General features: G+C 37.4%; 1 protein-coding gene across 19 annotated transcripts; it reads right to left on the minus strand.

Annotated features, from left to right (window-relative positions):
• Positions 1 to 6106: 6106 nt before the first annotated feature.
• LOC107830014 (uncharacterized) lies at positions 6107 to 13203 on the minus strand. 19 transcript variants are annotated; one of them, XM_075241624.1, is made up of 9 exons: positions 13070 to 13189; positions 12914 to 12937; positions 12510 to 12629; positions 12255 to 12315; positions 8957 to 11723; positions 8445 to 8556; positions 7389 to 7460; positions 6435 to 6503; positions 6107 to 6320 (listed from the first exon to the last, which is right to left on the minus strand). In XM_075241624.1, the coding sequence occupies exons 5-9, from the start codon at positions 9060 to 9062 to the stop codon at positions 6242 to 6244; spliced, it is 438 nt and encodes a 145-aa protein (XP_075097725.1). In that variant the 5' UTR covers positions 9063 to 11723; positions 12255 to 12315; positions 12510 to 12629; positions 12914 to 12937; positions 13070 to 13189; the 3' UTR covers positions 6107 to 6241. The 19 variants fall into 19 exon arrangements, 12 of the variants coding, with proteins under 12 accessions (XP_075097725.1, XP_075097730.1, XP_075097724.1 ...); XR_012704320.1 differs by lacking the exon at positions 12914 to 12937 and having other exon boundaries at positions 6107 to 6387; positions 6499 to 6602; positions 8957 to 9017; positions 13070 to 13203; XR_012704318.1 differs by lacking the exon at positions 12914 to 12937 and having other exon boundaries at positions 6107 to 6387; positions 6499 to 6602; positions 13070 to 13203.
• Positions 13204 to 14177: the final 974 nt, after the last annotated feature.

A 14177-nucleotide genomic window follows, 5' to 3' on the forward strand; every position in this document is an offset into this window, starting at 1 on the left:
GTTATGTTATGGGACATGTTGGTATATCCCGACGAGGTCCCGAGTGGCTCGGAGGAGTTTTGGATGAGGTTCGGTTCGTTTCGATTATTTTTGGCTAGGCTGGTGTGGCTGGGATTCTAGTGTGACCGCACCTGCGGAGCTGCAAAAATAGCAGTGGAATCGCAGAGGCGGGGTCTTGCGCAGGAGCGAAGAGGAGCTCGCACCTGCGATGTCGCAGAAGCGGATACTGTTCTGCAGGTGCGAGGGTTCGGCTGGTTAGTTTTGATCGCAGAAGCATGAATTTTGTCGCAAAAGCGACGCCACAGAAGCAGCCCTTGGTTTGCAAAAGCAAAAATTGCTGGGCAGAAGCTATATTTTCAAGGGTTGGTCATTTTATTCTCATTTTGGGATTTTGGAGCTCGGTTTGGGCGACTTTGGAGAGGAAATTCACCATGTGACTTTGGGTAAGCATTCTTGACTCACTCGTGATTTTATTTCGTGATTCTATCTTCGTTTTTGGTAATTGGATTATGAATTAAAAAGAGAAATTGGGGGTTTTAACCTAAAGTTTTATCGAATGAGTTTTTGAGTTTTGAACATCAATTCAGAGCCGGATTTGAGTAAAACTAGTATGGTTGGACTCGTAATTGAATGGGTTGTTGGATTTTATAAGTTTCATTGAGTTCCGAGGCGTGGTCCCGGGTTGGACTTTTGGGTTGATTTTGGGCTTTGATTAAAGATTCGACCTTTATCGATTGGGTTTGTTTTCTTTGGCTTTATTTGATGTATATGAGTTGCTTTTGGCTAGTTTCGAGTCGTTCAGAGGTCGGTACGCGTGGGATGACATTTTTGGAGCATGGCTTGGCTTTCTCGGTATTGGATTTGGCTTGTTAGATGTAAGTAACACTTCTAAACTTGGTGCTGAGGGTATGAACCCCTAAATATACGTGATATGTGTTTGGTGTTGAGGTGACGCACATGCTAGGTGACGGGCATGTGGGCGTGCACCGTGTGAATTGTGTTATTTCTTATGGTACTGTGTAGTTACATAATCTTATTTGTATCTATATGTATACTCTCAGAATATCAATTCACTCAATCCTCCCAGTCACTCAGTCCTTCCATTCACTCGGCACTCGCACTCGACACTAGCACTCAGTAGGTACCTGTGCTCACTGGGGGTGTAAAGACTCCGGAGGGGATCCTTCAGCCCAAGCGCTATAACAAGCCAATCATGGCATAAATCAATAAAACATGTTGCGGCGTGCAACCCGATCCCATCAATATCCTCACCATCATGCCCTCGGCCTCACTCAGTCATCAATCTCTCTAGTCTCTCGGGCTCACAATGTCATGAAAATCAGCCCAACATGATGATGTGATGTATCAATAAATGATAACAGAGACTGAGATATGATATGTAAATGAATGCGTATGACTAAGTATGTAATTACAATGTAAGAAAATAACTCAACAGCAGAAATGATCTCAGTGGGTCCCAACAGGATAAGCATATAGCCTAGACATGATTTCTAACATGGATCATAACCCAATTACTCTAGCACGTAGAGATTTATCACTGAGTTGCATTGCATTCGACATGCACACTTGACATACAGGCATAGAGACGCATTTTCTCTCATGTTGTACGATATTGTGTCATTCATGACTTCACATACACATTGACATGTAGGCATAGAGATGTACTTTCCTTATGCCATTTGAAAATGAAACATTTACCTGTTGAAAGTTTTGGGAAAAATCACAGTTTTACAAATGTACTCATATTTTGGTGATTTTGGTAAAAAATTTGGGTTTTCACTAACCTACTTGAAAAGCATGCCTATTTTCCGGAACTATGAACGAGCTGAGCACTATATCTCTGAGTTACTTCTTTTATCACTTTTATTATGTTGTTATGAACTGTTGTTGGCTATTGGTGTTGGACACCGACCTTTGTTCCATCTCGTCACTACTTTCAACCTAAGGTTAGCTTTGTTACTTATTGAGTACATGGGATTAGTTGTACTCATACTACACTTCTGCACATTGCGTGCAGATGTTAGATGTTGATGTTGATGTGCACGGTGGGAGCTGGATTTGAAGATACACATGTGTTCCGATCATAGTTGCCTCTTGATCTTGGTAGCTTTAGAATTTTATTCTGTTCATGTATATTTCAAACAGATGATGTACTTTATTTCATACCAGCTTTGTAAATTCTTTATCTTTGAAACTTATGATTTGTACTACCAGTACTTGGGAAACTCTTGTATAAAGCAGTTGTATTTTCATTCTTTTTTTAATAAATCTTATTTAAATTGGATAGTTATTAATTGGCTTAACTGACGGGTTGGGTTAGAAGCCATCACGACTAGGTGGATTTTTGGGTCATGACACGCACTTAAACCCGTTCTTGACGAGAAGTGCAGTAGAGATTAAGTTCTTCCTAATTTCAGGAATATGAAGGACGTTGTTCAGAGTCACCACCTTGGTAGAAGTCATTTTCAGAAATATCTTGCCACATCGTTCAATCTTGGCCGTTGTAGAATTTCCCATAGAAAGCGTCTCTTCGGGTCTAACGGGAACATATGTAGCAAATGCTTCTCTAACAGTACAAACATGGCGAGTGGCTCCAGAATCAATCCACCACTCCTTAGGATTTCCCACCAGGTTGCATTCAGAAAGCATAGCACACAAGTCATCAATATACTCATGCTTTTCAACCATGTTTGCTTGACCGTTCTTTTTGTCTTTCTTTGGAGTACGACAATCTGCAGATTTGTGTCCAGCTTTCCCGCAGTTGTAGCAATTTCCTTTGAATCGCTTCTTGCTTGGGTTGCTTTTTGGTCCTTAAGGCTTCTTCCTCTTTTTATTATTTTGTGGAGCATCCTCAACAATGTTTGCTCCCATTATTGTTGAGTTTCCACGACCCTTCTTTTCAACAGCTTTGTTATCCTCTTCGATCCTCAACCGAACAATGAGATCTTCGAGCGACATCTCTTTGCGTTTGTGTTTCAAGTAATTTTTGAAGTCCTTTCACAAAGGAGGCAACTTCTCAATCATTGCTGCGACTTGGAATGCTTCATTGATGACAAGACCTTCAATAAAAATTATATTAGTAATAATAATATAATTAATACTTTCAACAAAAGTATTAATTCTACTTATACCTTCAGCAAGGAGATCGTGAATAATCACATGCAATTTCTGGACTTGGGTAATAACAGACTTGCTATCTACCATTTTGTAGTCCAAAAATTTTGCGGCAACAAATTTTTTCAACCCGGTATCCTCAGTTTTGTATTTCTTTTCAAGCGCAATCGACAGTTCTTTTGACGTCTCCACATTACTATAGACGTTATACAAATCATCTTCTAATCCGCTAAGAATATAATTCTTGCACAAAAAATCAGAATACTTCCACGCCTCAATCACGAGAAAGCGTTCATTTTCTGAAGTTTCGTCAGGCAGAACAGGAACATCTTCCTTAATGAACTTTTGTAGACTTAAAGTCGTCAAGTAGAAGAACATCTTCTGCTTCCACCGCTTGAAATTAATTTCGGAAAAAATTTCGGGCTTTTCTGTCGGTGCCGGTGCCAGTGCCGGTGTTGTTCGGCTTGTCGATGCATTGGCAGTCATCATAGGAACAAGTTGGTTTCCGTTTACAGTCGTCATTTCTGGAAAAGAACGACACAAACAAATGTTTAATATACAACGAAGATTTTATATCTTCAAACCGAATAAAACTGGAGTAAAAAATCACGTAGATTTTAATCTCTAATGGAGTAGAAAATTGCTAGGATTTTAATCTCCAAATAACAAATAATAAACCAAAACAAAATATACGTTAAAGTAAATAATTGGAGTAGAAAACCACTAAGGCTTTAATCTCCAAAAAGGGAGTAGAAAACTACACAGGTTTTAGTCTCCAGAACAGTATGTATAACACAAATACATAAGTTTCTTAAGCTTGTTAGTATACTGTATTTGTAAAATAATTCTAGAGAAGAAAACAACGTATAAACATAAATGTAGAAGAAGTAGAAATTAATCCGATCCTACTGAATTCACAGTATTTCCTTAAGGAACTTAATCCCCTCCTAGTACCCGAGGTTGTGGATTATTTCTTCCCAGGATAGAACGGATTACACACTGGTGTAGCGGTACTTCAAACCCCAGTGTTTCAACGAACACAAATGGCGGCAATAAATCACACTTACGTTGTTTGTTTTATAAGAAAACAATGCAGAAAGAAAGAGGAGAATTCAGAAAATTCGTAAGAAAAATCTGAGGAATGGCCTTCTATATATAGCCAGCAAGTTGGGTTTAAATGAAAAGGTGCAACTCTTCAAGATGACCGTTCACGTAAAATGGCTATTACATAAATTACTATTTACGCAAAAATAAAACGGAAAAATAAAATCGGAGGGAAACTTTAAATTATCGTTACAAAAAAGGTCGATTTGGATTAAATATTAATATTTAACAAATAAATTTGGTCCAAAATTCGAAGCCGAAGCCGAGCCGAGCGACGACGACGGCACGAGGCTTGCCTTCTTCTCAACTCTTTAAGAACTAGAAGAAGTGTAATTATATATATACTCAACAAATGAGCTTTCCTCCGGACAATGTTCCTTTGTCAAGTAAGGAAAATTAAAATTTTATTTTTCCCTTCATTTTCCATTCACCCTCTTTTAAGCTACACCAAGCTTAAAAACTCAACAGAACGATCGTACTTGAGGAGGAATGAAGAAAAGAGAAGGAATGATAGTTTATGGATTTTGTAATTGAGGATAATGTGGGAATTACGAAAAGTTATAAGGAAACGTAAAATTATTAATCAACCCAAAATATCTTAAAAAGCCAAAAAGCAATTAGTTGGTCAATTTCAGCTCATGGTTTTTGGCTTGTTTTAAGAACTTTTTTACTTATTTAAGCAGTTTTTTATTGTGCCATGTATTAAAAAAAAAAAAAAAGCTAAAAAGAGCTTAAAGGCTAATTTGACAATCTTAAAAGCCAATCCAAATATCCTCTAGGATCTTTACACAGATAGTCGGTTGAATACATTGTTTACTTTTTCTAACCAATATGGATAGATTATACACATATTATACATGAATTTATATACTGACTATTTTAAATTTAAACGCTTGGGTAGACGGCTATTTAAGTTAATTCTTCATTTTACTTAGATATTTTATATTTGCAGTAAATACAGAATTCAATAATGGTTGTTAATATATGCAAATACATTTTAGTATTATTATAGATCTGTAGTAGTCTAGTTAACTAAGACTTTTGGATCGAATTGGTTGCTTGTGGCCGGTCATATAAAATTAATTGCTTTGACCTTGAAAATTATTTTTTGGGTTAAACAAATAGCAAGAAGAGCAACATTCTCCCTGATTAACAGTGACTTAGTTTTATTGAAATATAATAGAAGGAAAACAAAATTGATCCGATATACTTTATATTTTTCCAATCTAATAATACTGATCTTTTTTATTCCATTTCATTTGATTTCATTTATATTTCAATCCACTCAACAAAGAATGAATCATTTTCCCGAATAAATATATATATACACTAGTAGGTGTTACCCGTGCATAACGGGCCCAACGTGAAATTTTAAATTAGACAATTTAGCTCTAAGGTAGGTATAATTAAGCACTATTACCGAGTATCAAGTAAAGATTACAAAAGAAAAGGTGTTATCATTTGTATCTATTAAATATTGCTTTTTTGGACTCAAAGCACAAAAATAGGTGAAAAAATAACTAATGACCAATTTATATTAACACATTTGTTCAATGCGCTATACCTTAACGGTACGTTTGTCCCTTAAGGTATAGCGCATGAGTTGCATGCGCTATATTTGAATTTTACATTGGCAAGCACAATATATATATATATATATATACACTAGTAGGTGTTACCCGTGCATAACGGGCCCAACGTGAAATTTTAAATTAGACAATTTAGCTCTAAGGTAGGTATAATTAAGCACTATTACCGAGTATCAAGTAAAGATTACAAAAGAAAAGGTGTTATCATTTCTATCTATTATTATTACTTGCTTATAATTTGCAACAATATAATCAATTTCAAAGAACAACTCCGATTAGTCAGTAAAAATAAGGAAACACTACCAATAACTTTTCCTTTCACATGTACATAATAGGAGACTTTCTGCACTGCAGATCATGATATAAAAGTAATTCAGGTCTCTAGTCTTATCCATTTCATCAAAAGCATATAACTATACAGATTGAATACACAATAATATAAAAAAGGTTTGCATCTTAGAGCACATAAAGAACACCATCTGATCCATCATCCTATATGAGCACAAGTAATAATCTCAGTTTAGTAGTCATCCTCCACCCTCCATCAATCCTAGAAAACCTACATAAGAGAACTATTATATTACCTTCAAAAGTGCAAGTAAATACCTATCAAATCTTTGATGAACGAAAGATATAATTTTGTAAGATCCATTATGGAAGAGATAAGTACCCTGGCTGCAAAGAAAATTTGGTAATTCCAAAATTAGGGACGGGTTGAAAACAAAAAAAATTCACTATGCAGAAAGATAACAACTATCACATTGTTTCCCTAACCTGAAACAGAAACAGAAAATCTGGTAGTTGAATCTATATAGCAAAGACTCATTAAAATGAGCATCGTGACATAAAAATGCAATATTGTAATAACCAAATCAGTAATAACATAGTATTCGAACATAGCAAGAGTGGTATTACTCCCTGAGGGCATAACAGATACTTTAAGCAATAGATTGAGAATGTCATGATAAAGCCTTTTTGAGCATCTAAATTACTTCAGGAGCTCCCTCTTATAAATAAGTGTCATAATCATAGCTTTAACACACTCCAATAACAATTTACATCTCCAATTGAGCATGACAATCACTTATCCATGGCGGAAGCAGAGTATTGCAGATATCCCTTACTTAAACTGTAACAGGAACCTCTCTAGAATTGAGATATTATTTCACGAAAACATACTTTCAACCATCACAAGAAGCAGTGTCTATAGGTCCATCAATTAATGGTACCTTTACCTTTTACTTATAAAAAAGGGAGGGTCCACCAATGGTACTTGACAAACTATAAGTATGAGTGACTAAATAAAATCAGAAGCATTAAAATATTCAGTGTAATTAATAAATCAAGATAAATGAGAATGTGTTGAAATATTCCGTCTGTCACATATAATATTCCTGACTTAAAATGTGCAAAAAGCACATAGTTGCTACTGGTTGTCTATTTTTCTCATATTTATTAGTTTATTGATACTTCCAATTTTAAAAATGGTACAGATGTGCTGACATAAATAAAAGGCAGCAAAGTGATCTAAGTAAAAAAGAATTGTAATACTACTATTACCTGCCCACTATCCTCCTCCTCCTCATCATCATCATGGACCTCAGAATTTGGCCTCTAAGATTCTTCTTTGCCCTTGCAGTTGAGCATTTTTGTCAGTTAAATGGATGAAGAGAGAACATGGAAAGCCCCCTTTACAACTTTATAATAATCACGAATATTGTTCTCGAGATCATTTGAATCTTCAAAAAAACTAAGTTACAGGAAGCCAAACTGCTACTTGTTGTAAGCAGTCATAAGCTTTTCATACTTCGCCTTCGTGACAAAATGAAGAAATGAGCTGGGAATCAAACAAATATTAGCTTGCATACGCAACTAACAGTAACAGATGAGTTGGAAATCATCTCCTTGATGGATTACTTCTATTGTTTTCCTTAGTTTTTACTTTGGAATCTAAATCTTCGCAAGAGATGCAATATTTATTGTTGTTAGTATCAAACTACCAAATAAGATGACACCTTATTAGTTCCAAAATAGTTTCATCATGTATGAACTATAGGAGTTTCACAAATATATCTAATCCGATTTTTTTAGAATATACCTTATCGTTAATGTAAATCTCTAGCATTGCCGTGCATATCATTTTCATACGCACAGAGAAAAATTTTGGGCTCCTTATATCATGCCTTGCAAAATCTTTTGGATTCACAATATTATAGTAGTGCTTGAAAAAAATTAATATGCAGATGCAATCATTAGCATCCGTTAATAGATGTAATAGTACCTTTCTCGAAACATATCAAGTTAATTTTTAGACATCATGAAAAGCAAAGAAGTTGAGGCTTAGGATTCTTCATGTGCTTTGCACTGGGATGAGACATCCATATATATATATGGAGACTCTAAAGGATGCGCTAAATTTTCATATTTGAGAGCATCCAAATATCACTTTTTCCCTTTGGGAGGGAAGTTATCAATCAGACTCAAACTAAAGGAGATTATTTTTCTAAACAAATCTTTAAAAAACTTGTGATTACCAAGCTTAGCATATAAGTGACACGTAACCTCCATAGCAGAAATCATTACATTGCTAAGACCAAAAAGAGAGTACAATATTACCTTGATATCATCAAATCATTTGGATCAAGTACGCTCCTTAAGTTATAAGATTGTCTTCTTGTAGTCGTTTCCTCAGGGTATTTCTCAGGAATAATGAGACCAGAAGAAAACCCTGCATTCCATCGCCTCAGGATTCTCATCATCGTGATAACTGCTTAGCTTCTTTTTGCTTTCCTATGCATTGTCACGACCCGAAATTTCCCACCGACGGGATCGTGATGGCGCCTAACATTTCACTTGCTAGGCAAGCCAACGTTAGAGAATCATTAACCAATTTTTTATTTCCATTCAGTAATAAAAAAATAATTAACTAAGATGGAATATAATAAGTGCGGAATATCATAAAATTGTATTAACTACTACCACCTGGATCTGGTGTCACCATTCACGAGCATTCTAGAATTTACGACAAGTAATAGTCTAAAAAAAATACAACTGTCTGAATGAAAGAAAACAGTAGGACATAAAAGATAGACGGGGACTTCAAGGTCTATGAACGCCGACAGATTTACCTTGAGTCTCCGGACAGCGGACCAATAGCAAATCTCGATCAACCTGAGCCGGTATCAAAATCTGCATAGAAAGTGCAGAGTCCAGCATCAGTACAACCGACCCCATGTACTGGTAAGTGTCGAGTCTAACCTCAGCGAAGTAGTGACGAGGCTAGGACAAGACACCCACATATAACATGAACAATATAATCATGCTAGTGGCAACAACAGTAAATAAAGAAATAATACAGAAATAATAGAAAGGGGACATACAGTGGGGAATACAACATAAAGAGTGAGAATAATGAAAAGACAGAATTAAACAGAAAATCCTTAAACGAATTAAGCAATTAAAACAGCAAAGGAAAACTGCACGGCATCACCTTCGTGCTTTTACTCTCAACCTCACCAAGTAACAAATAAGACTGTACGGCATCACCCTTCGTACTTTTACTCTCTTCCTCACAATATAATTAAATTATGCACGGCATCACCCTTCGTGCTTTACACTCTTCCTCACAATATAATTAAATTATGTACGGCATCACCCTTCGTGCTTTACACTCTTCCTCACAATTCACAAAATCAATAACAACGGATAAAGAGAAGTTTTACAAGAAATCAATATTTCATCAATGATTACTTCCACAATTTAACATCTCGACCTCGAATCAATATTCACAATATTATCGACCTTGGTGGAACCAGATACAAGTCTCCCAACATTTCAACAACAATAAGCATGGATAACAAGATTTAAGACTACAATTTGCAAGAAATGGAATTTCACTCGCATACTACGACTCGACCACAACGTATAGATGCTCATCACCTCAACTATACGTCGTATTCAACAACAAAACACGTAGCAAATACTCACACAATACCTATTCCCTCAAGCCAAAGTTAGACACAACACTTACCCCACTCTAAAGGCCACTTAATTCTCAATCACAGCTTTTCCTTTGGAATTCACCTCTAAACCACTCGTATCTATTCAAAAATGATTCATTAATATCAAATATTGCTAAAGGAATCAATTATATTTCATAAATTAAATTTCCAAAATTTTCCTCCAAAAAGTCGAAAAAATCGACCCCGGGCCCGCTTGGTCAAAACCCGAGGTTCGGACCAAAATTCTCTTACTCATTCACCCCCGAGCCCGAATATGTAGTTAGTTTTGGAATCCGACCTCAAATCGAGGTCTAAATCCCCAAATTTCCGAAATTCCTAGTTTCTACCCTAACCTCTAATTCTATCATGAAAACTCTAGATTTTAGGTTGAATTCTAGTAAAATGAAGTAAAAGATTGAAAGAAACGAGTTAAGGAACACTTATCTATGATTTGAGGAAGAAAGTGTCTTTGAAAGATCGCCCTAGGCCTCTTATCCTTTTGAAAACGAGAAGAAAAATGGCTAGAATCCGAATTAAATGTTCATTGCCCAGCGACCTTCGCACCTGCGTCGGCAAAATCTAGCAATGTACCTCGGATCACCACAAGTATAACATAACTTCGGTTGCTGTGACAGCTGACCCTGAAACTGACCCTGTCGACCTGAATAACCACCCTAATAACTCTGGAGTGCAGGTGCACTAATAAGAACTGGTGGTGCACTGTAGGCTAGCTGGTCGGAATAATGCATCTGAGGGCCACGACCACTTGAGGCATTGTGGGATGCCTGGAGCGCTGAATGAAACGGCCTGGGAGGAAGTACTCCTGCCTCTAGATGAGGCACCGCTGAACTCACCGGAATGACGAGGTCTCTTGTCAGACCCTTGACCTCCCTGAGTAAGAACTAGTTCGACTCGTCTGGCGATATTAGCAGCCGCCTGAAAAGAAATCTCACTCCCAGTCTCCTTAGCCATCTGCAATCTGATAGGCTGAGCAAGTCCATCAATAAACCTCATCACCCTCTCTCTCTCGGTGGGAAGCAGAAGAATAGCATGACGGGCCAAATTCACAAAACGGGTCTCATACTGAGTGACAGTCATACTGGCCTGCTGGAGACGCTCAAACTGACGGTGCCGCTCCTCTCTCAATGTGATATGTAGAAATTTCTCTATGAAGAGCTGAGAGAACTGGTCCCAAGTAAGAGCAGGCTACCCAGCTGGTCTGGTTAACAAGTAATCTCTCCACCATTTCTTGGCGGAACCAGTCATCTGAAATGCAGCAAAATCGACCCCATTGGTCTCCACTATACCCATGTTTCGTAAAACCTCGTGACAGCTGTCAAAGATACTCCTGGGGACCCTCTGAAGGAGCACCACTGAAGTGAACAATAAAGAGCATGATAAACCTATCCAATCTCCATAAAGCCTCAGAAGACATAGTTGGCCCATCTCCAACCTGTGCCGCAATAACCGGCTGAACTAATCCGACTGGCTGAGCTGCTGGAGCCTGATACTAGGGAGCTATCTGCTCCGGAGCGGGAGTGGTAGGAGTCTGGGCTCCTCCTCAAGCCTGAGAGACTGCTCTGGGAAATGCGCCAGTCTAGGCCACACTCTCCATATGGCCCACCAAACGGACCAAAGCGTCCACCAGTACTGGGGTGGCAATGAACCCCTCCGGAACCTGAGCTGGTCTGGCAGGAACAGTCTGGGCTGGAACCTCCTCGTCAAGCTCTATCTGAGGCTCCACTGCTGGGGTTGTTGCTCGGGCCCTAGGCTGAGCCCTGCCCCTGCCTCGGCCTCTGGCACGGCCTCGGCCTCGACCTCGGCCCCGCATAGGAGCTGTCACTGGAGGCTCTGGCTGCTGCTCAGCTGAGGAAGCAGTACGTGTTCTCGCCATCTGCGAGAGAATAAGAGTAGAAGAGTTCAATCAGTATTGAGAAAGTAAAATCGCTCGACAGAGAAAAATAGAAGTGAAACTTGTTCCTGAACTTCATAGCCTCTGAAAGATAAGCACAGACGTCTCTGTACTGATCCTCTAGACTCTACTAAGCTTGCTCGTGAATCGTGAGACCTAGGCAACCTAGTGCTCTGATACCAACTGTCACGACCCGAAATTTTTCACCGACGAGCCCGTGATAGCGCCTAACATTTCACTTGCTAAGCAAGCCAACGTTAGAGAATCATTAACCAATTTCTTATTTAAATTCAGTAATAAAAAATAATTAACTAAGATAAAATATAATAAGTGCGGAATATCATAAAATTGTATTAACTACTACCACCCGGATCTGGTGTCACCATTCACGAGCATTCTAGAATTTACAATAAGTAATAGTCTGAAAGAAATACAACTGTCTGAATGAAAGAAAATAGTAGGACATAAAAGATAGACAGGGACTTCAAGGTTTGTGAACGCCGACAGATCTACCTTGAGTCTCCGGACAGCGGACCAGTAGCAAATCTCGATCAACCTGAGCCGGTATCAAAATCTGTACAGAAAGTGCAGAGTGCAGCATCAGTACAACCGACCCCATGTACTGGTAAGTGTCGAGTCTAACCTCAGCGAAGTAGTGACGAGGCTAGGACAAGACACCCACATATAACCTGAACAATATAATCATGCTAGTGGCAACCACAGTAAATTGTCACGTGTTCACAATAAAATCACAAATTGTCAACATACCTTATACTGCATGTATCAACATTTCTCCTTCTACTTAATTGACAGTCATGTATGATAAGAACACATTCCTTCAAAGCTACTCTGTAATCTATATCCTGAGCAATGTTAAATGGCCTGATTCTATAAAATGCATAGGGTTAATTCAAGACTATGGCTGTAACGTGAAAAACCATCACTACCCCAAAATCATTTAGTTTAAGGACATGCACCTAGGTATTTCTTTCCAAACATGCATATCAAAATCAAATAAAATACCAGACATGCATGTAGAAATCTTATAAGAAATTATTTAAAAGAACAGAGAAACCAACATCAAACAAAAAATAGACAAAAATTTCAAAGAAATCTATAAGTGAAAGCCAGAACACGGTGCAAGAAATAAAAAAATAGGGGGAAAAACTTACCAGACTTCACAAACACAGTAGATGCTAGAAGATTGTAGCAAGCATAACGTAAAATCGGAGAAAAAAATAGAATTCATGAACGAAATATGAACATAAAAAGAGAAAAGAACTCAAAAATATAGATCTAGAAAAGCCCAGAAGAATTGAACTACTCACCTAAAGAAAGATGACATCTTCAACTTCTCATTCAATTGTTGAAGTAGCAAAGCATGAAAAAAATAATAGAGTAGCGAAGGAGAGAGAAACAGAGAATTAGGAATTTAGGAGAGTGAAAAGCTGGATTGTTAGAGTTGTAGCATCTTAAATGGCGGTACACGTGGTATTGTAAAATAATGGTGAATACACGTGTTAATTCGCCAAATAGGTAGGCCCAAATATAATGTACAATTCCCAAAGCATAATGTACAATTTGAAGGTGCAATGTTCGTACATCCAATCTCCTGCTTCTAAATAATAGTAATTACTTAGTTACTGTCAGAATATTTTTTATTTGAACATAATTTTACCATTGTTACTTCTTATCGGCCATACTAATATCTTTGTTGCATTTCCATGATAATAATTTCATTATTTGAATACTTTATTTGGATGATTGAGGTGAAAATGAGGAACTTTTCAGGCAATTTAACATGAGTACTTCATTTGGATATAAGTTTTGTAGAAAAAAAGAAACTTCTCAAGTTATAGGCTTAAAACCGAAAATCCAAACTATCCTAATCGATTAATCCGAAATCGAACTTAAAAAATTCGATCCAATCCGAGCTTATTTGGATTGGATTTGAATTGTCATTTCTTCAATCCGAAAATTAAAAATCCAAACCGAAATTTTCAAATCCAATCCGAACTATCTGAATGCCTACCTCAAGTGAAAACACATGTCCCACAAAAATACGAAGACCTGCCATGTTTCATAAAATGAGTTTTGTGAAATTGAAGAGTAAAACTGGAAATACCCACGACAAATAATTTTTACCCATATTTTTACCCATGTTCATCCCTTACTGTCATTTCTATATATATATATATATATATATATATATATCACATATACAAGATGTGCTATACCAGAAGTTGAAAAGACAGATAGGTATAGCGCATTCAATATATGCGTTATACATATATAAAATATCGTGAACGTCTCCTTCCCCGACTAGACAGAAGCAGAAACACCAAAACGACCCCCCCCCCCCTCCCCGCCCATTTTTTAACCAAAAACTTCATTGGAGTCCACCCGTCCCCCAAAAATTATATTTTCTCCGTATTT

The sequence above is a fragment of the Nicotiana tabacum genome, chromosome 21 (genome assembly GCF_000715075.1).
Source record: "Nicotiana tabacum cultivar K326 chromosome 21, ASM71507v2, whole genome shotgun sequence".
Classification (NCBI taxonomy): Eukaryota; Viridiplantae; Streptophyta; class Magnoliopsida; order Solanales; family Solanaceae; genus Nicotiana; species Nicotiana tabacum.